Raw genomic sequence first — 22,150 nt, 5'->3', positions numbered from 1 at the left:
CATGCTCTGAATGGTGGTTCTGGAACAGAGTGTCCTCTTCAGTGCGTGAAGCCTGGGTAAAGTAGGTATGGAGGACAGGCTGTTACCCATGCAGCAAATCCCCCCTCTCCACGTCACTGAAATGGTCCAATGGAAAGGCAGAGGCCAATACGGTTGGTTCCAGCGGCGTCGCAGGAGTTGCCAGAACGTGACTGTGTTCAGCCATGAACTGCCTCAGGGACTCCGGCTCCAGATTTTGCCTTGAGGTTGACTCCTGAAGCCTTTTCCATAACTGGATGTAGCCACAAGGCAGTGGAGGTTTGGGATCAGAGTTTTCCTTCTCTCAGATGATCTGCCTTCCCAGGCTGATGAGTCCCATCGACCCGGTGGCTGTTTAGTCGCCTCTTACGACAAGTACAGCCAAACTGAGGGCCTATTCTTATCCCCAGCCCCCAGGGGAAAAATATTGCAATATACTTATAACAATAAAACCTGGTATTTCTGGCATGATGTTAAAAAAAAAAAAATCACTGAGCTGATAAAGGACATACTGAGGATAAGTGCAGCAAGCAGCACCCTAATGTTACAGACTTCCTGCCTTTGAGGCTGATCACCTTTGCTTTGCCTTGGATCCGCTGTCCTGTGTCTCAGTCCCACTGCGAGTGGGCACCTCTACCGAAGCTGTCTGCAGGGCTGCCTTGTTTGTCAGCTCTGTTTGGAGAGTCTCTGCCAGTCATCTTCCCTTTGGGACACTCGCTGGGACAAAGCTCAAGATCCCTTGCACCGGAATTTCCCGTCCTTAATCCAAAGTTATTGAATGCAAGGCAGGCACGCACCACTTGCAGTGCCTCTTTGATGTCGAAGTCATCGGCTTTTGGCAATCCCCTCGGCATTTCAGTAGATCTCTTTCAATATGCAACATACGGTATATATATTGCACGGCATATGTTTATATATAAAAATACACACACAAACTGAGTTCTACATACATATTCAAAACAAAGAGCCTTGAATACTTGTTCATTAGCTGTGGGCTTGAAAAACTTCCCATCTCCCCAAGCGCTTCTTTTTCTCTGCCTCCGCTGCCCTCTGCTTTTCAAATTTGCAGACAACATCAGAATGTGCTTTGTTTTTATCTGTTTACTTTTAGCCACACAAAAAAGAAGGAAGGTGGGACGATGACGAAAAAGTATTAGGAAAGCAACTGAGTTTGAAGGCGCTGCTGGAAAAAGGCTGTTGTCACAGTGTATCACTGCATCTCTACTTTGATTGTGTAAGGCTTCCTTTCTCTTTTCGCAGAAACATCCTTAAGCAATGTCATAGCTCAGAGTAATTATTTCTAAATGATCAACACAATGTGCTTTAGAAAAAAAAAGAAAAAAGCAGCAACTGTTACCCTGCACATGCCTGATCTCATCTGATCTCGGAAGCTAAGCAGGGTCAGGCCTGGTTAGTACTTGGATGGGAGACCGCCTGGGAATACTGGGTGCTGCAGGCTTATATCATAGTCTTTCAAGACTGAAGGTTGCCAACCAAAACAACAACAACAACAACAACAAAAACACAACATGAAACTTAAGTCTGCACCAAATACTTTCCCATTTTAATTTTCATACATAGCACAGCGTTTGAGTGGGGGGGGGGGGAATGTCAGATATTTCCCCCCAATGCAGAGATGGTGGGAATATTGACTTTTTCCTGATCAAGTTTTCTCTTATCTGTTCCTACTTCAGCACCAGAATCAGAATCACCTTTATCGGCATACATCCCAAAAACAACAACCCAGCAAGGAATATTACTGGAAGGGTAACTTTTCTTGTAGTTATATCAGGTGACAAGGCTAGATAAAGCCTAAATGTTGTCCCTATTAACAACAAAACATAAAATAAGAATTAAAAAAGGGTAAATTAAAACCTAAAACCTAAAATATCCATAGTATCCATATCTACCTAAAGATTTGCATTTGATTAACTATTTCCAAACCACCAAGGAGCTTTAAAGCACTATCTTATACCATAATTTTGTTTGTTTAACGTCAGCATAATCTTTTCATCTCCTGATTACCCCGATGGACGCTACCCAATTCTTTTGTGTGTCAGGAGGTGTCAGGAGGTCTTCGGCTGGCTGAATCAGTGGCATCTGGCTGGGAAATCAAACAGGGAGGTGGACAAGTGACAAGCCTCCTTCGCTGCCACTATAGGTACAGATGCAGTCAAGAAGGAGAACTCAGATCCACTGCTGCTGCTTGTCCCAATACATCCTTGGAAGCCTCCCTATTGGGCCCTTATCAGGGTGGTGCACATGGTTCCTTTCCACCTTTAGTCCTCACAATCTTTGTCCTTCCCACCTGTTCTCCCTCTGAAGTAGGTGAGGCTGAGAGGAAGAGAGTGATTGGCCCAAGGTCACCCAGGAAGCTTTGTGGTTGAGCAGGGATTTGAACCAGGTTCTTCCATGTCTAAGTCCAACACCAGAACCACTACATGATCCGGGCTCTCATATATCCTTTGTGCACTGGGATATCATGCATGAAGCTGAGGCTCCTTTTACCCACCATGTGCAGAGCCTACTTGCCGTAGTCAGTAGTGTAGCTAGAGGGGGGGCAAGTACTTCAGGTGCCACAATGTGCAGTGCAAGCAGCCCCTGCCACACATCGTTGGAGCCATTCTAGGCAGTGACAGTAATGAGCAGGCACTTGCTGAATCAAATGGTGTCTCCTGCATGTTGCCGTCTCTGCCAGGAACGGCTCTGACAACGAGTGGGAGGGCCCACTTACGCGCCATGTTGTGGCACCTGCAGTACTTATTGTTTTGCCTCCCCCTTCTAGCTATGCTACTGGCCTTAATTCCTACCAGAACTGGCTTTTTGTACCAGGTGAAATGAAGCCTTATTGGAAATGATGTACTTATACAGCCAACCAGAAATTATGGCCCCATTTTCCCAGCAGGTATAAAGGATTTAAACCTAAGGTGGGGGTGAGGGAACAATTACAGGATGCCAGACATCCTATGAATCTTTGATCAGTGCTGGTACAAGGTTGCTGGGGGTGCTCCGGCAAAGTCCTGCCCTGCTCCTGCATGTGGTGTGCCCCACCTGCCTCCAGTACTGCTAGGTTCAAAGGATGTCAATTGCAAAGTTTAAGATACTAGAGATCTATATCAGGATATGGAAAGTAGGGTAGGGGGTCTTGAAGCAACATCACAGAAACAAGTGATTAATTAACATAATAAAACAGGAATTTTTTTTCAACATACCTGTGTGCATCGCTTGATGACCTTCTGCTTAATGACGGACTTCTGCATAAGACGGTGGTCAAAGCATAACAAAGAGGCTTTTAATGAGGTCTCCCATAACCTGCAGCAGTGTGTCTGTTTACAGATCAAAGAGGTTCTCAATGCAAAGAAGAGGCAATCTATCTCCAGCAGCCTGTGCAGCTAGCTAGTGTCTGGCAGGAAGCGTGTGTTCACACAACAAAGGCACTAGACTGGGTTGAATGTTCACTTAACAACCTAATCGCATAACAGGAATTGGAGACTGTATCTCTGTCATTAAGTGACACACGCCTGTACCAATGTGAAAATATATTTTATATCATATCCAAAACACTAGAGACTTTTCTATTTCAATGCTATATTTATTTCAAGGAACAATTTTATAATAGACCCTCCCAAACACTAAGATAACAAGTGATTACTCAAGATAATTTGTATGGGGCGTGAGCAATCAGGCCTCTTAAGCAAAACAACCCTTTGGTGGGTCCAATCAAAGATCCCACTGAAGAATCTGGGATGATGACATGCGCGGATGTCTTCGGAGCCTCCAACTGCCGTTCAGCAAGAGGGTCTCTCTTTCTGCTGCCTCCTTCTGCCTCAGAATGTGCTGAGGTTGTTTTGTTGCCTGCAAGTGACGAGACATGAAATCAGATGTTTTGTTGAATGCAATAAGAGTTTGTGTCATAATTGAGTGAGGCAAAAATTATGAGATTAAGCAATCAGTGAGCTGCTCGTTAGCATTTTGCAAGAGGGTATCTTGATTGTGATGAGGGAAATGAAATATGACGATCTGAAAACCAGGAGCTATTGGTACTTGTATGTTCCAGGAATTTCAGGCAGACATTAAGAGAGAACAGAGCAACCTCTGCATTTGGCAGCTACCTAGTTGTGACAGCAGTTCCCATGGTCATGGCACAGTCTTTGGTGGCTTTCTAGAGCAGGGGTGTCCAAAGTTTTTGGCAAGAGGGCCACATCATCTCTCTGACACTGTGTCGGGGGCCGGGGGAAAAAAGAATTAATTTACATTTAAAATTTGAATAAATTGACATACGTTTACATAAATGTATATATTAAAGATGAACTTATATGAATGAATGAAGGTCTTGCAATAGCTCAAGGCCTATAAAGGGCCTTGCACAAAGCAAGGCCAGCCTTTCCTTTGCTGCCACTATTGCATCACAGACGTGAAACAGCAAGCAGTGGAGGAAGCCCTAATCCCACAGCTCATGCGAGAGGTCAAACAGTTGCCCTCACACAGAGAGTGGTTTCATCGGGGCAGTGTGAGCTATAACAAATCTCCAGAGGGCCAGAGGCTCATTGGAGACTGGAGGCTCTCTGAAGGCCGCAGTGAGAGACCTTGAGGGCCGCAAGTGGCCCCAGGGCCGGGGTTTGGGCACCCCTGTTCTAGAGCACCACCATCTTGGATCATGCAAGATCTCATGCAACCCAAAATGGCAGTGTCTGGGAGAGCTAGGAAAAAGAGGCCACTGGGAACATCTTGTGGTGCCCCTGTGAGATTGCCACAGTGCCCTCAGGCACCACAACACACAGTTTGGGAACCATGGATTAGGGGCTGAAGAAAGGCCGCAAATTCATGTGAGTTGTTTTTCCATCACCCTTTGGTGACCCATCAAAAATCAGGATGTGACCCACAGTTTGGGAACCACTGGTCTATGGACCTTTGACTGTTGGCTGTAGGGCATCCACCCTGCAGGTTGGTACCATGAAAAGGGATGGGGGAAAGAAGATAACTGGAGCTGAAACAGATGCACAAAATTAACAATAAGGAAGGGGTGAGGAAAACAGCATATCGCACATCTACCAAAGACTGTAACTGACAAGGGACCTTGGCAGTGAGGTTGCAGCAGGATGGCTTGGAGGTGCAAAGGAATGGAAACGGGTGGAACTGGCTCTCTCTTGTTTGCTTGAAGACTAAACTGCTGGATCGTTCAGATCTGCTTAATTTACCTACTCAGTGTTTCACAATCCTGACTCCAACGTTCCCAGTTTCCAGACTATCAACCCACTCTTGTGACCATCCTTCCAAACAAGCCATTTTCCCCCCCTGTTTGGCGGTTTCTGTTTGGTGTCTTAAGTTTCACATGTTTTCTACTGAGTCTGTTCAGATCTGGCATCCGTTGCCTGAGGAACAGTTGTGGGTCCTTCAGTTGAAATCTGCTTCCCTAACAGTGAAAATGAAGCCTTACTTCTTTAAATGTATTTCAAGGTCCCTGGAAGACACCTTCTTCAAGCCGCTGCCATTTTTTGTTTGCTTGTTCCTTTCCCCTCATTAAAACATATGTCTGCTCCTACCCTTCACCCCCCGAAGTGGCTTTTGGAGTGCCAGCATTTCCCTTGTGTGCAACCCTTTGACTGACACTTGCATGGCAGCTCTGCAAATTGCTTGGCTCACGGTTTACACGTCTGCTAGACAGGAGCTGGTTTATCCTTTTGCGCCAGAATGAATATGCACATAGAGCACCTTTGCTCTCTCTTTTCAGCACACAGCCAAGGTCTAACCTCTTGTATTTTTATCTGCCTTCGAAGGTTCACTATTTCACATTATAATCATTATTACTGAGTTGGCTGCAAGGGAAGAGGAAGACACCAAAATGATTCTTCAAAGATGTGTTCCTGGTCACACAAAAGCACATTCCACCTGAGATTGCCCAAGTCAGCGGTTCCCAAAGTGTGTACCACAGTGCCTGAGGGCACCATGATAAACTCACAGGGGTGCTGTGGGCAGCCATGGACTTCCGCAGCCCCTTGCCTGGGGCAAACCTCCATGATGGCACCCCCCCCCGCAGGCTATCGCCGCCCCCCTCAGGCAGAAATCTGCCCCTCCTACTTATAAGAGGTTCATAGAGCCTCACGCGACCTCCTCCCACATTGCGGAAACCTCTGTGAGGTTCCACGGCGCTATAAACTGTGCTTCCGGTTTGCTGGAAGCACAGTTTCCGCTCCCATCAGGAGCCTCACAGAGGCTTCCGTGGGGCCCTAGAGGCTAGCGCTTGTGGAACTTGCCCCAGGTCAACCTATGGAAGGCATGCAACTGGCTGTGGGATGTCCCCTGTGGCCTCTTCTTCAGGCTGTCCCAGGCACCACCAATCTCACAAGAATCACAATCCGAGACGGCAGTCCAAGATGGTGGGAGAGCCAGGAAGAAGAGACTGGGATGCCATGACCCCAGTAAGGGACTGGCTCAAGCCAATCTTCTTGAGACCTATTGACATGAAACGTTACCTTTCTAGGGTTGTCACCATATTTGCCTCTAAGGGCACCTGAAGCAACATATCCTATTTGGAAGCACAATGATATCACAATGTCCACTTTGGAAAAAAAACTGATGGAATTCCATTGCTCTGACTGTGACAAAATCATCATAGAAAAATGCACTCGATCCCCCTTTCTTTGACGCGGTGTTTCGGTTTTGCTTTTTATCACTTCTGACCTAGCAGATTAAAATTCTGCTGCCACCAGGTGTGTCCAGTTCTGGTCGCCACATCTCATAAAGGACATAGTGGAAATGGAAAAGGTGCAAAAGAGAGTGACTAAGATGATTACTGGGCTGCGGCACCTTCCTTATGAGGAAAGGCTACAGCGTTTGGGCCTCTTCAGCCTAGAAAAGAGGCGCCTGAGGGGAGACATGATTGAGACATACAAAATGATGCATGGGAAGGATAAAGTGGATAGAGGGATGCTCTTTACACTCTCACATAACACCAGAACCAGGGGACATCCACTAAAATTGAGTGTTGGGAGGGTTAGGACAGACAAAAGAAAATGTTTCTTTACTTAGCGTGCAGTTGGTCTGTGGAACTCCTTGCCACAGGATGTGGTGACGGCATCTGGCCTGGATGCCTTTAAAAGGGGATTGGACAAGTTTCTGGAGGAAAAATCCTTTACGGGTTACAAGCCGTGATGTGTATGTGCAACCTCCTGATTTTAGTAATGGGCTATGTCAGAATGCCAGATGCAAGGGAGGGCACCAGGATGAGGTCTCTTGTTATCTGGTGTGCTCCCTGGGGCATTTGGTGTGCCGCTGTGAGATACAGGAAGCTGGACTAGATGGGCCTGTGGCCTGATCCAGTGGGGCTGTTCTTATGTTCTTAATTCTTCTCCCTACTGCCAGACACACAGTGGTGCTTGACGTTCGTTTCCCCCACAAATACCTTCAAAGAAGAATGGGACATTTTCATCAAGTCACTGTCCTCTCCCCCTCCCCCCGCCCCAAATCCAAGACTATAATCAGGGCAGGCCCACCAGTGAGATCTGTGTGCATGTCTCTGTATATGCCATGCATGTGCACTGGGCTTTTAAAGCATTTAAAGATTTAAAAGTTAAAAGTGAGTTTTTATGCAAGCCACCTCATGTTACTCTAGGATGGGAGAAACCTCTGATCTATTCCCCATTCGACCATGAAAGGGCTATTGGGTGCCCTTGGGACAGTCATTCTCTAAGTCTAGACTATCCTCCTGTTATGAGGCGGTGGGGAGGGGGGGAGCAGAACAACATGTACTGTCTCGAATTCCTGGGAGGAAGGACAGAATGTAAATGCAATCAGCAAAATTAGCACCACCATGTGGACGAAAGAGAGAATGCATAAGAACATGAGAGAAGCCCTGTTGGATCCGAGCACCAACCCACCAAATCCAGTATCCCATTTCCCCCTGTGGCTCACCAGCTTCCTCTGGAGAGCCCACAAGCAGTAGAGAAAAGCATTCCTCTTCCCCGCCATTGCCGCCTTGCAAAGCAGTTTCAAAGCAATTGGCACCTTGATGGCCTTTTTAATGTAAACATTGACAAATTATTGCTGGACAGGGTGAGGTTCTTTTTGAAGCAAGAGAATAACTCAGCAGAAAAAACAGAAGCACTTTCTATCATGCCCTAGTTTGGGAGCCTTCTAGGACAGTGTTTCTCAAACTGTGGGTCAGGACCCACTAGGTGGGTCACAAGCCAATTTCAGGTGGGTCCCCATTTATTTCAATATTTTATTTTGAATATATTAGACTTGACGCTTCCATGGTATGCGACTGCATTTGAGGAAATGTTACAGACCTGTCCTTTTAACAAGCTGCTATGTATATTCTTTTTACAATGATAGTCAATGGGACTTACTCCTGGGTAAGTGTGGGTAGGATTGCAGTCTAGGATTGTGAAAAATTTCCCTGCTTGATGACGCCACTTCCGGTCACGACATCCCTTTCGGTCGGTCCTGACAGATTCTCATCCTAAAAAGTGAGTCCCGGTGCTAAATGTGTGAGAACCACTGCTCTAGGAGTGGTATTGTGTAAGGCTGTGGTGCATTCTCCAAGCCGTATTTGGGGGAAGGAAGGAGGACTCAGCGAAGTCTCAGCATAACACTAAGCACTGCAAATATTAAAGTTCCAAAATCCTACAGGAAAAAATGTTCCCATAAGCATCACAGGATTTATTATTATTAACTGGGCAAAGTAATTGCATTTTTCTCTTACATGTTTACATTTTCTGTTTGAAATATGGATTTTTCCGCCTACTCAGCCCAGCCTTTCCTTCGACCCACCTCCCCACTTCCAGCACATTGAGCGATCCAGGTTTCAGGTTGCAAAAAAAAAAAAAAGGGCCGGGTTGCATTTGTCTATAAACCTTCTGCCAATATTAAGTTTTCCTGGAATTCATTTGAAATGGAAAAAAAAAAAAAAATACTTTCTATTTACTTGTTTCTTACTGCAAGAAAAACTAATTTGAAGGAAAAAGCGGCCTTTGAAATGTGCTGCAAAGAGACTGCCCCCCCCTTCCTTCAAACTATTTAAAAGCAAGTCAATCATTAAACTGCTTACAGGAAGAAAATGTTTTGTCTCCATTCTGTTGTACTGACAGATTATTTTTTATTAAAAGATATTTGAAGGTGACCTTCAGAAAACATGTTTCCTAGGAAGCTTGAATCTCCTTTCTTGTGTTGCAACAAAGGGGCTACCACACAGAAAAAGGCGAAAACATCAGCTGCTGCGGTTGCTTTGTAATTAATGGTTCTTATGGCTGAGTGGGTGATATAATTAATAGCACTTAAGGCTGGAGTGTGTCAAAATCCACAGCTGATTACTAAAATGTGTATCTGCGCAAGGATGATATGCAAATAGTCCCGGGATGCAGTCACAGCCACATCGCACCGATCGACGGCATTTCATCACAGACATCCATGGCTTCAACATTGTGCTGTGATGCTCCTGGGGTCCACGATACCAACCATTTTCAACCAGTGCACCGTGGCCAAATGGTGTGCTGTGAATGATCCACAGATGTGCTGTGAGAGTTTGGGGGTCATTTATTAGTAGGGCTACTGAGGGACGTGAGCCCCCACCTGCAGTGTGTTATGCCTTGTTAATTATCCAAAAGTTGATGATGTGCCTTGACAATTGTAGCACCTTGTCAGCGTGCCGTGAGATGACAAAGGTGAAAACTACTGCACTCTGACATGCCTTTTGTGCATCCCCAGTGCATGTGGACAACATGCAGAAAGCATAACAGTCAAGCTTCTTTCCCAGTGAAGTCAAACCTCAGGAAGAGCTCCAGAACCTGAACCTAAGATCATGCACCTTCGCTTGGAAATCTCCAGCTATCCACATTGATGTGTGGCTACCAGACATTCTCTAGGATAAAGGCTACAATAGGAAGGGGCTGTAGCTCAGTGGAAGAGCATCTGCTTTGCATGCAGAAAGCCCCCATTTCAGTACCTGGCGTCTTGAGATATGCACATGTCATCTATTAAAATGGGTACTATTTTAACTGTCTAATGCAGTGGTTCCCAAAGTTTGCACCATGGTGCCAAAGTGCACCACAGCGTACTCACAAAGGTGCCACTGGATGTCCCTGCTGTCCTTTTCCAGGGAGCTGCATCTTGGATAACACAAGATCTCACACAATCCAAGATGGCGGCACTCAGGAAGAGGCACTGTGGAAGAAGGGGCCGTGACGCCCGTCAGTTTGGGACATGCTGATCTAATGGATCAGGCTGTAGTGTGGGAGAGTTGGTCACGATCCAGTAGTCCCCACTGGCACAGAATTGTATGGATACACACACACACACAAACACCATAGCTTTGCTTTACAAGGATTGTTGCATTGATCTTTTGAGAACAAGTTAAGCATTATCATCTTGTGCATCGCAATTCAGGACTTACTAGTCTCTAGGAGTCTTGATGGCCTCATGGGCTTCTGTTACTAGACACAAGTGGAGGTTGTAAAGGAAGTTGAGAAAGTTTTTTACAAGTCAGCCTGAGGAATAGGTTTAGGCTTTACCTGCAGTGGGGCAAGTTAGTCCTTCTGACTCTGCAGAATTGCCAAATTTGGCAATTACCCAAATTCAGAAAGACAAATCTGGCTACCTTGCCATGCTTAGGTGTGTTACAAGCCATGTGTTATTTCACCAAGATCTTGTCCTCCTCTAAAATAAGATCCTGCACATGTGAAACCAGCAAGCATTGAATTGCCCATTTGACATTATTCTATTTTCCATTCTAGGCCTGGACAATAATCACAGCTCAGAAAAGAGCTGCACAAAAATGCCTCCAAAGGCTAGTTTTTTTTTATTTCATTTCATTTTTACAAAAGGAAAAGATTATAAGCTGGGAGGGAAGTCTCGGAAAACATACACGCTTTTTCCAAATGCTTGCTGGGAAAGCTCATAAAGAGTACCGAGACCATTTCAAATCAAACCAACGGGAGTTAGCCAATCGCTAGTCATGGCAGTTTGGGTCTAATAGGTCAACAGGGGCAAGCACTTAGCAAAGCAGACGTATTTTACTCACCCAAGTTAAATGAGGAGCTAACCTCTTTTGAAAAAGACGGCATCGCAAAAATTCATCCTTTACAATCTCCTCAGCTGAATTTTGTGTAGCTAACCTGAAGATCATGTGAAATATTCTGTGAGCTGAGCTAAATCTCCTGTTGCACTCTGTGAATCAAGCATTCCTGGCCCATTTCCGATCTGTATACCTGCGGTACTGCTTTATAATTTTTTTTTTTTCTGTTTGTAACATGAACTGATGACCAATTGTAAGCAGCCTTATTTTGTTTGTGTTTGCTGAGACCCACGTGGGGTGATACAGTTAGTGATGAATGAGGCATTGAAATAATCTAAATTAGTGATTCTAAAACCTTTTAGCATCGGGACCCACTTTTTACAATCTGTCGGGACCCACTGGAAGTGATGTCATTAACCTGGAAGTGATGGCATAGCCAGAAGTGACATCATCAAGCAGGAAAATTTTTCACCGCCGTACAACAAAATCAAATCAAATCAATTAAATAAATTAGAGCCCAATCCTGAGGTCCGTGGCATGGCTCCGAGCCGCGGACCACATTTGCAAACGTGCCGTAAGGCATGTTTGCGGGGCTCACCGTCAGGCTCCCGCCAGAGCTAGCCCAGTGCCAGTTGGCGCTAGGCTAGTGCGTGGCAATCGCCCGGTTTCCACAGCTTGGCGGTCTCCTGGACTGCTGAGCTGTGGAACGGGAGGCGGGGGTGTGGCCGGGGGCGTGGGGGAGGCGTGTCGGGGAGGGGGAGAGGCAGATCCACGGAGCTTTTCATGGTAGCATCAAGTTGAGTATATTAAAAAAAAATACACATTGAAATGAATGGGAACCCAACTGAAATCAGTTCACAACCCACCTAGTGGGTGTTGACCCATAGTTTGAGAAACATTGATCTAAATAACTAAGGATTCAAGCAACCAACTAAATTAATAAAAAGACCCTTCCTCTACTCATATATAGTCGTGTGCCACTTAATGAAAGAGATGCAGTCAGCATCTCTGTCATCAATCAGGGCTTGATGCTATGCAAAGCCTCCAAAGGTAAGGGGAAGCTCTGCTCCCCTATCCGTGCGCTGCCTCTTTGAGGCTCAGAATGCCTCAATTGTGCTAGAGATGTGACTTCCGCTTTCCTCCAAGAAACCGGAAATTGTGTCTCTTGTGCGATTGGGGCATTCTAAGCCTCTGGGAGGCTCAGAAAAGCCTCTGGAGGAAAGGGGAGCAGCTTCGGAGGCTTCAGAGGCTTCGGAGGCTTCAGAGGTCACCACCTCCTGACTAGTGGTGGCCATCGCATACACAACCTGTTGCTGGCTGGAAGGTTGTTAAGGGGTGCACACCTGTACTACCTTATTTTCTTATGTGGATAAAATTATAGTTAGAAAGTCCGATTGATAGCAGAGGTTAAATGGAAACCTGATTAACCTGAGGTTAAATGGAAACCTGTATTCCTGATTTCTGTGAGAAATACAAGGGAGAAAATGGTCGACATCAATAGGAACAAAGCCATTGACTATGAATCAGATTCCTTTGGGATTGGAAGAATCACGTACTTATACGTGATCCATATATGTCAGTCGAACTCCATTCTTCAAACTCTTTTTATGTAGAAAGGGTGCAAGCTTTAGTGGAACCATAGAACAGAAATGGCCAAAAGAGACAAACCAGAATGATCAGCAGGACGAAACACATTCCTTTTGAGGGAAGTGTTCAACATTTGGGAGGCTTTAGCTTTCAAAGAAGGCAATTAAAGAGGGACATGACTGAGACATAAAAATTACGCATGGTGTAGTGACAAAGGTGTTTCTCCCAATGCTAGAACTAGGGGCCGTCCAATGAAACCAATTGGCATGAGGTTTAGGTCACAAAAGGAGATTCTTTGGCTCAGCTCAAAAATGGTGTAGAGCTCCATAGTCCAGGAAAAAAATGACTCTTACTGCTTGTTGCAGGAAAACAAACATGCACCTTTAGTGCAGGGGGAGACACTATGCACAGCTAGAGATTGAGAGGAACTTGAAAGAAAAGTGTAGGGATCGCCCATAATGGAAGGTTCTACAGCTTTCAACTCATTAATGGTCATGTTTCTACAACCGCTAACCTGGGTGTCTTTAAAAGAATGGAATGGTTGGCAACCTTCAGTCTCGAAAGACTATGGTATAAGCCTACAGCACCCGGTATTCCCAGGCGGTCTCCCATCCAAGTACTAACCAGGCCTGACCCTGCTTAGCTTCTGAGATCAGACAAGATCAGGCATGTGCAGGGTAACAGTTGGGTTTATCAACAATGGTTAGTCATGATGGCTGTGTGCTATCTCTGGGTTCAGCAGCAGTTTGCCTCTACATACCAGTTGCAGGGGAGCCTTTCTCTCCTGCTTTGTGGGCTTCTCAGAGGTGGGTCATGGGCTACTGTGTGCAAAGGAATGCTGGAACAGATAAGCCTTTGGGCTGATCCGCTAAGTCTTTCCTTATGTTCTTATACAACCAGCAGACCAGCAACAACAACTTCATTTGTCACTTGCTCAGTTGTTGCAGAATATACACCCTCCCTCAGTTTTGCTGCTCTTCTGACTAGTTTCTTTGATTTTGACCTTTTTGCTTGCATTGACAACTTGCTTCACAATATCGATTCCAACTTAAGGGGAATTTATTTACTGTGAAGGAAGAGGCTTCTGACTCTACATTTTCCTAATTTCAGACACAGTCATCACCAGGAGGTACCTTGACCTTCAAATGGTCTCTGGTTCCATCTCATTCAACAAGTCCTTGGACTGCCAAGCATAATGTTGCCAATGAGATGTCGATACTAACTTTGCAAAATTAAGTTTTAAAATGTTTGCCGCAATTGCAGTGGATGTGGCCGGAGGCGGTTCATTGGCCCTTACTGTTTAAAAAAAGTTGCCACCATGCACTGTCTGTTCCCTGATTTTTATTTGGATAATGGTTCCCAGTTGCAGGAAGTTCTTGTAGCCTTGTGTACATATTCAATTGTACACAATTGAATACGCATAAGCTTCAAGATGGTGGCACTTAGCCTGGTGGCTGTGTGGACGCTGCCAGCTGCACAATGACATCTGTTGATGCCAGGCCTGGCTTTATTGGCTGTTGGTTGTTTGTGTAGGTGGTGGGGAAACTTCTAGCATAATGACAACTCACCTTACACTAGGGGTTTCTAAAGTGTGTGTCACAATGTTCCAGAACCACCATTCAGAGCACAATACCATAGTCTTTCGAGACTGAAGGTTGCCTACAATGTCACAATGCCTTAGGTGTTGTGCCTAGGGTGTTGTGCACAACAATGCCCGGGGCACCGCCGGATGCGGTGCAGGCCCATCTTGGATCTCTTGAAATCTCACAAGATCCAAGAGGTGGCACCCAAATCTTGCACGATTTTGTGAGATCCAAGATGGTGGCACCCAAATCTCCCTATATTTGGGTGCTGCCACCTTGGACCTCACAAATCTCATGGAATTTGGGCACCACCGTCTTGGATCTTGCTATATTCCACGAGATCCAAGATGGCAGTGATGGGCTTGGGAAGGAGACGCTGTGGGGGCATTGTGACCCAGGTAAGTTGGGGAACCACTGCCTTAGACTTTGTGGGAGAGGATGAGAATGAGATCTGGTGCTTTTGTTTTCAAAAGCCTTCACAACTGCCTTCATGTCTAGCACCAGAATAAGATACTGTCTTCAGTAACTGAAGTAAAAAGTGCTGGTTCATCTCGGCCCATCCTGAGAACTGAACACTGTCACCTGTGGGCTAAGCTGAAAGCATGCTAACATAACTCGGAATCAATGTTGGCACAAATTGCACACGCAGGGTTTTGCAGAGGCACCGTCGGGAGAATCAAGTACTTCTTTATTATATTCAAATGACTCCCCCCTCCCTGTTGCTCATTTTAATGGAAAAGAAAGCAATCTGCAGTTCCTCAAGACCTCCTTGACCTGGACGGTTCTGCAACTGCTGACGCTTGAATGTGTTAATGGGAGAAAAGAGGAATTGCGATTGAGATTTCAAAAAAAAAAAAATAAAAATGCTTTAATTACAATGTGATTTCTCATTTTGCGAACCCATTGTCCACAGTGAAAGTTTGTTAAATAAGTGGCACAGTTGGCTAGCTAATCCAGGGTTGTTGAGTTGACCCCAGAGGGCTGATAATTGTGTGGGAAGATAACTTGTTCTGAGTCAGCTTCAGAGCTTCATGATAGGAACACTGAAAATCAGCAATGAAAGGAGGGCCTGTGGATTAAGTCGAAGGGAGAGAAGCTCTCACTGTGTGAGGAATTAAACAAAGCAACACCAAAAAGGGACTCCTTCATGCCTCCTGCCAATATGCACTCAAAGAGTGACCACAGATTTCCATGTAAATGAGTGTGATGTGCTTCCATCCAACATTGCAGACGTCTCTGCCATCAAGTGAGCCCAAAGATGCATCAGGCACATCCACAACATTCTCACTTAATGCTTCCTCCAAGGAAGCCCAAGATCACACATGGGCACCCTCCAAGATACCAAAAAGTACATGACTATGGGCGCAATCCTAACCCACTGTCCAGCACTAACATAAGGGCAATGCAGATCCTAGGTAAGGAAACAAACATTCCCTTACTTGGAGGAGGCCTCTGTGAGTGCCACCCAACTGCAGGATGCAGCACATGTCCCATTGGCACTGCTATGCCAGTGCTGGAAAGTTGGTTAGGATTTGGGCCTATGTGACATATGCACACAGACACAAACTGCATGCTCATTCTCATCCTCTTCTGTAACCTGGCATTTGCCCAGTAAGACATTCTCTCACCATTACAGAGGACCCAATCGCCACCATAATCAGACATCTATCAAGACTTATTAAATGACTTCCATTGCCTAAAAAAATTAGGGGGAGTTCATTTCTATGGATTGCCAGTGAGGCAAAGTAGAAATTATACATGTATATTCATTATAGGATGAGAGCAAGAAATAATTCCTTAACACAACTTGTGAGCTGCCTCCACCAAGAAGCACAGGCTGGCCCTTGGTATCAGTAGGGGATACAGTCCCAGACTCCTTGCAGACACCAAACCCACTGATACTGAGATCTGCAGGAGGGCCCCCACTGAATCTCCTGGATGTGACTGGATGTGCCTCTCAGAAGTCTCTGGGACGCCTTCCAATGTGGGGAGGCCATGTGCACCATAGAACACCTCCCAGGTGCAACCAGAAGGCACTTTCAGTCATGTCCAGGAGGTTCAGTGAGGCCCACCAGATGCTGGTTGAGGACCTGTGTTGAGTCAAATCCGCAGGTCCTGAATCTGTGGATAAGGTGGCCCACCTGTACTCTGTTTTAGGTGATGGAAGGTCATACAAAAACTTAGTTTGTGATCAATCTAGTGACTATTGCCCTCCTGCAAGCGTCTGATGAAGAAGGTTTGTTAAACTGAAAGAACAACTCTAAGGATGCCAAATGGCTCAGAAAATGTCACCAACTCCGCAGGTGCCACAGCAGCACAGATATATGGTTTGTGAAATTTACCTCCCAATTTTTCCTAAATGGGGTTGTCAAGATCAAGGCACACCAATTACCACTGATATCCTCCCCATTTCTCTCGCTTCCTTGGAGAAAGAATCTGAAGTGGTCTGGAGTGATTGAGAAATGAAAGGGCAGCTGAGCAGGCAACGGGGACAGGATGAGCTGTTACCGCTCTGCCTGTCTCACTGGATCATAGATCGGCCTCGAGGGGTCGACGCTTTTCCGTAAGAAGGTCTGCCCTCTGGAGCCTTGGCAAGGAGATGAAAAAGGTTCCATCTGCAGTGGCGTTGCGGAGCAACTGCCCCTCCCTGGAAATCATTTCTCCAGGTTCAAGAGCTGACCTTTTCAGCAGGTCTGTTCCAAGTGTTATTTAGTTACAAATGTCAGCAACATTTTCCAAAATAGTTGAGAAAAAGATTTCTGAGATGCAGTCCCATTTGCTGAGCCCGTGTAGCCCTAGGCAGACGTTTGCTAAAGAACACCAACAGGCATGGGGCTTCCCAAGAATGCCCCCCCTTACCCTTGCTCCCCCTAATGTTACTGGGCTTAGCCTTTTCCCTACTTTCCTTGCATTTAGTGTTCATCTACCGATGCAAAGTTCTAAACTCCAACCCCAGAGAGAAACATGTATGCACTGCTGAAACAGAGACGCCTGCGTTGGCTCGGTCATGTCGTGAGAATGGATGATGGCCGGATCCCAAAGGATCTCCTCTATGGAGAACTCGTGCAAGGAAAGCGCCCTACAGGTAGACCACAGCTGCGATACAAGGACATCTGCAAGAGGGATCTAAAGGCCTTAGGGATGGACCTCAACAAGTGGGAAACCCTGGCCTCTGAGCGTCCCGCTTGGAGGCAGGCTGTGCAGCATGGCCTTTCCCAGTTTGAAGAGACACTTGGCCAACAGTCTGAGGCAAAGAGGCAAAGAAGGAAGGCCCATAGCCAGGGAGACAGACCAGGGACAGACTGCACTTGCTCCTGGTGTGGAAGGGATTGTCACTCCCAAATCAGCCTTTTCAGCCACATTAGACGCTGTGCCAGAACCACCATCCAGAGTGCGATACCAGAGTCTTCTGAGACTGAAGGTTGCCAACAGGGTTTGGCATGCACTTCTACAAACAAAGCCTGAATGCTGCATAGCTGGGGTGATGGTGGTCCTAAGATGCAAATCATCTGTAGGGGGTGGGGTTAAATTACACATCTCAGAGCAGCCCCTCACAGAGTGAATGTCTGTACAGACTTTATGCCTTCCTAGAATGCCAGGGTAGTGACCCTCCAATGGCCACTCTTTCTGATGATGTTGAAATGGAATGGGAATAGCACTCTCTGTGATGGGGAAGGGACATGGAGATGGGGAGGTGGGGAAGGGAGATGGGAAAGGGATAAACCACAAGTCAGGGCTTCCAGCAGTCTGCTAGGATCTAATGCCTTGCCTCCTGCACTACCAAATTGACATTTCTGCTGCAAACTTTGCAGCCAGTAGATGGTAGAGGTTGTCCATCTGTGGTCACTTATTTACTTCCACTGCTCCTCCTTTTCCTTCTACTCCCTGGATTGGAAAAGGAATAAGGGGATGGGGACGAAGGGAGGAAGAAGAAATTTGGAGGGGAGTGCTGAGCTAAGGCATTGGAGAGTGGAACGAACAAAGGTTGGCATATCATCGAGCGAGGGGAAGCATTTGGCATGCAGTAATAAGAGGTCTTGGGCTGACCCTGCTCTCAAAGGAAGGTCAGGACTGCAAAATGGGGCCCACCAACTGAAAGAGCACCAATCCAGGTCCCTCACACCTCAGTAAGGCAAGCTCTGAAGTTAGGGTCGTCAGTCGCAACCGTGTGTCCAGCCAGACTAAATTTCTCCTCCTCCTACAATGCTGAATGTTTGAGGCCATTCAAATCCTTCGTTGTTACTCAATGATATTTGTCCCACCTGCCTGCCTGCCTTGGATGATGTTACCTGCCTCTGGCCTGCCCTTTGGTTGCTGGTTTTGAAACTTGACACTTGTCGGTACCAGACAATACAACCTGCCTCTGGCTCTCCCAGTTCCCCTGGGAGATGGATATCTGGTTATTTGGGACCTGAATGTTTGAGCATGCCTTCTACTCAGTCAGGCCTTTGGTTCATCTAGCTTGGTATCATTTACACTGACTGGCAGTAGGTCTCTGGAGTCTCAGACAACCTGGTGTTTAGATACCAGGGATTGAAATGGAGACTTCATAGCATGCAAAGCATGAACTCTGAGCTCTGAGCTATGGCTCCATCACCAACAACCTACAGTCCAATGGACTCTGACACATCAACATTTTATTTCCTGGTTCTGAAATTCTAATGAACAAGCTGTCAGGATCTGAACCATAACTCAGGCCCAAATCCTAACCAACTTTCCAGCACTGGCATGTGCCAACGGGACGTGTGCTGCATCCTGTAGTTAGGTGGCACTCATGGAGGCCTCTTAACATAAGGGAATGTTTGTCAGAGCTGCATTGCCCTTATGTCAGTGCTGGAAAGTGGGTTAGGATTGCACCCTCAGTTTCAGATGAATGACCTAGACGTAAATCTGTTTAGTCTTTTTCACTTTAGGGCACAATCCGAACCAGGTCTACTCAGAAGTAAGTCCTATTTTGTTCAATGGGGCTTACTCTCAGGTAAGTGTGGTTAGGATTGCAGCCTTAGTGGGCTAGAGTAAATAAATTTCAGACTACTTCACTGGGTTATGGACCAGTCCATAAACAAAGCACTTTTTCTGATTCTGCATAGCACAAAAGCAGCACTTGGCTAGTTCATCTACCTAAATGAATGAGCTGTAGATGTTCATGGAAAACCAGAATATGAATTAAAATCTAACTAATGTGTAACTATCATGCTAGCTTTTCCAATTTGGTCCAAGAAAGGCACATCACTCTCTGTTCCTTAGCAGAGGTTCATATGACTTAGACAAGGTTGAGTTGTTCCCCTGGCATTGGCTCTAAAACCTTCAGATTGGACACCATGAGCCTTTTTTTCAGTACAGCAACTCATAGGATCAGTCCAAAAGTCTAGGGATTATAACAAGGGTGTTTGTATATCTGTGCCAGTCAAATAAAAGATGTTAAGTCCTCCTCTTCCATTTAGGAATGCAGTAGTTACCTCCCGTTTCACTGAAAATATTTCTGGAGACTTGCAGCTTCTGCTGCCATTTCTTCATCAGATCTCCACTTGCTGGGGGAATCCTCCACTTCTTTATCGTGACGCTGAAGCTGAATAGGAGGAAAAAAAGATGAAGAATGGGGTAAATTAATGTTATCCAGAGGACACTTTCAGAGTAATGTATTTACATGTGAGGAAAGACAATGGATGGATACAGGTGGGAGAGGCTGATCTACCAAGACTCACTGAATGTCCACCACTGGTGGAAAAATTGGTGGGGTTCATTTCTATGTATTGCCAATATCATGGCCAGGACTTCACCCATTCTGTTATTTTGCTGTTCCAGAAGTTCACTCTACACTTTGTTCCACACTTCCAGAATGATGAGATTTTCTAAACTTAATTCTCTGATTGGAGCATGTGAAAAATTTGCCTGACAGTTCCTTCTGACTGCCTGGGGACCCTCTGTACCAGTGGTTCTCAAACTGGTGGGTGGTGGGGAGGCGCTTCCGTTTTGCAGGAGGTGCTTTGCAGCCACTTTGATTGCAGGTTCCAAGCATTGGGGAGCGCTGCGGAGGGCTGCGCAGGGCTCCCCGCATCGCCTGCAGCCTGCTGAAGCCCTACATTGTAAAAAAGAAGTGAAAAGCACCCCCCTTGCCCCCCACCCCCCTTAGCGACACGATCCTGGGGATCGCGTCACTGCCCTAGCCCCTCCCCCACAATAACTTACTGAGGGAGTAATGCTCCCTCAAAGTTTGAGAACCACTGCTCTATACCACCGGTTCCCAACCTGTGGTCCGTGAGACCCTGAGAAGTGGCTTGTGAGGTCTCAGGGGGGAAATAAATCATTTTTTATCACTTCTAGTGTCTCACCAAGCAAGAAATCTCCGACGGACCACCAGAGGGGGTTGGAATTGCCTGCAGCCACAGCCACTGAAGTATCAGCTGTGGCTGTGGGCGGTTCATTCTCCATCCTCTTTGATAGTTCATGGGTGAACACTCAGGAGCCTCCTGTTACTTTTGCACCTGTAGAAAAATCCCATCATGCATCACTCAAAACCACAATGAGCCTTGGTTCTAATGGGCACCTCTGGGGGGAAAGGACTTTCAGAGGGAAAACGGTATGAAGGCAAAGTGTGCGTGAAACACCCCCTGGCTCTACACCACAATGCCAGGTTAAACTGGGTCCATAGAATACAGCTGTTTTGAAGTCAAAATAAGCCTGCAATGAGATGATGACTCATTTCACGGCACACCTAGTTTGACCCTGAGACGACAGTTCGTTCTGAACAGTTTTTGAAGTGAGAGGTGCTTACGGAAAAGGACAAGAAGGAGAGAGAGAGAGAGAGAGTTTCTTTCAGATGAACAAGTTACGCAACCATATTGTGCTTTCTTCAAGGACTGCAGCCGCAGCAGTAACAACCAAAGGCTCCCATTCTTCAGCGCTAACAGTTTTCATAAAATAACATGAAACCTGGCTGTCAGCTTTGCTGGCAACTTCACACTGGGAGACATGGGTGAGGATGAAATGAATCCTTTTTTTTTTTCCACAGACAGAAATATTCAAAGAGCATCACCGTTTACAAGTGATCAAAAGTGACAGTCGGTGCTTATTGGTGGAAGAGCGTTTTCGGCTCGAGGTGAAAGAAGAGCGTAATTTATCAGGAAACCCAAGGAGTCAGACATCAGTAATGATCTGCTTGAAGAAGGACACATCGTAGAAGCCGAGCATTTGTATCTGTACTGCAAGGCAAGGCAATGTAGTATGCTGTTTTTCTTTTCCCCTTGGTTTTTTTTAAAATCCTCTCTTGACACTTGCAGAGGGCTGGGCAGACAATGCACAATTTTGTCTGCAGCTTAGATTCTCAGAACTGTGCAATATCCATTGCAAAGTTACAGCCCAATCCTATCGAATGCTGGCCCAGCAGGGCCGCCAGGCCCACGTTGTGTCCAGCACTGGATTTGAGCAGGTGGTAGAACTCCTCGGAGTAGGGGAGCAGTTGTTTCCTTACCCTGTGTAGTGCCTCAGCCCTCAATGGGGGCTACTTGGATCTATACCAGCTGGCGCAGAACCAAGAAGCCCCATGTAATGTCAGCATGCCTGAGACTGGGATTAGGATGCGGCAGAGGTCTGATCCTCCATCCCTGCCCCCCTGACAGGCCTGGATCACCTCCTCCCCACCCGATCCCCACCCTGAAGCATCCCCTCCCCGCCTCCAAAACGCCCTCCTTCCCCCTTCCCACAGCCCTCTGCCTCCTGGCACAAACCTTAGGTTCTGCAAATCTCCCACCAACCAATTGCCTTTGGCCTTGGATTGTCTGGCCTTTCCAGGCTGATCTGCATCAGCGGAAGATTGAAGAGCACACGTCGCTCCAGCACTGCGGTGGGGCGCGCACTGACAGAACGAGAAATACCCAGGCCATAATTACAGCAAACGACATCCCGAAAGTCTGAATCGTTGAGCCTAGCTTGTGGGCCACAAGACCAAGTG

At 46.4% G+C, this 22,150-nt stretch overlaps 1 protein-coding gene and 2 pseudogenes across 13 annotated transcripts in view; 1 reads left to right on the top strand and 2 right to left on the bottom strand.

The window, feature by feature from the left end:
- Window positions 1-1,360: 1,360 nt before the first annotated feature.
- On the top strand, window positions 1,361-1,477 carry LOC136643245 (5S ribosomal RNA; annotated as a pseudogene).
- A 2,118-nt stretch (window positions 1,478-3,595) lies between these two features.
- The window catches only part of FHIT (fragile histidine triad diadenosine triphosphatase), a 1,225,929-nt gene continuing 1,207,374 nt past the window's right edge, over window positions 3,596-22,150 (bottom strand). For 12 of the 13 annotated variants that reach the window (XM_066616396.1, XM_066616392.1, XM_066616401.1 and 9 more), the window contains 2 exons: window positions 19,659-19,768; window positions 3,596-3,873 (listed from right to left, as the gene is read on the bottom strand). In XM_066616396.1, the coding sequence (XP_066472493.1) occupies window positions 19,667-19,768 (102 nt within the window). In that variant the 3' untranslated portion in view covers window positions 3,596-3,873; window positions 19,659-19,666. Of the gene's footprint in view, window positions 3,874-19,653; window positions 19,769-22,150 lie in introns of those variants that run through there. The other variant, XM_066616405.1, reaches the window with a different exon arrangement.
- On the bottom strand, window positions 13,192-13,305 carry LOC136642596 (5S ribosomal RNA; annotated as a pseudogene).

Source organism: Tiliqua scincoides, chromosome 2, assembly GCF_035046505.1.
Source record: "Tiliqua scincoides isolate rTilSci1 chromosome 2, rTilSci1.hap2, whole genome shotgun sequence".
Classification (NCBI taxonomy): domain Eukaryota; kingdom Metazoa; phylum Chordata; class Lepidosauria; order Squamata; family Scincidae; genus Tiliqua; species Tiliqua scincoides.
The sequence above is the reverse complement of the archived record's forward strand: the minus strand, read 5'-3'. Positions and strand labels throughout refer to the sequence as shown.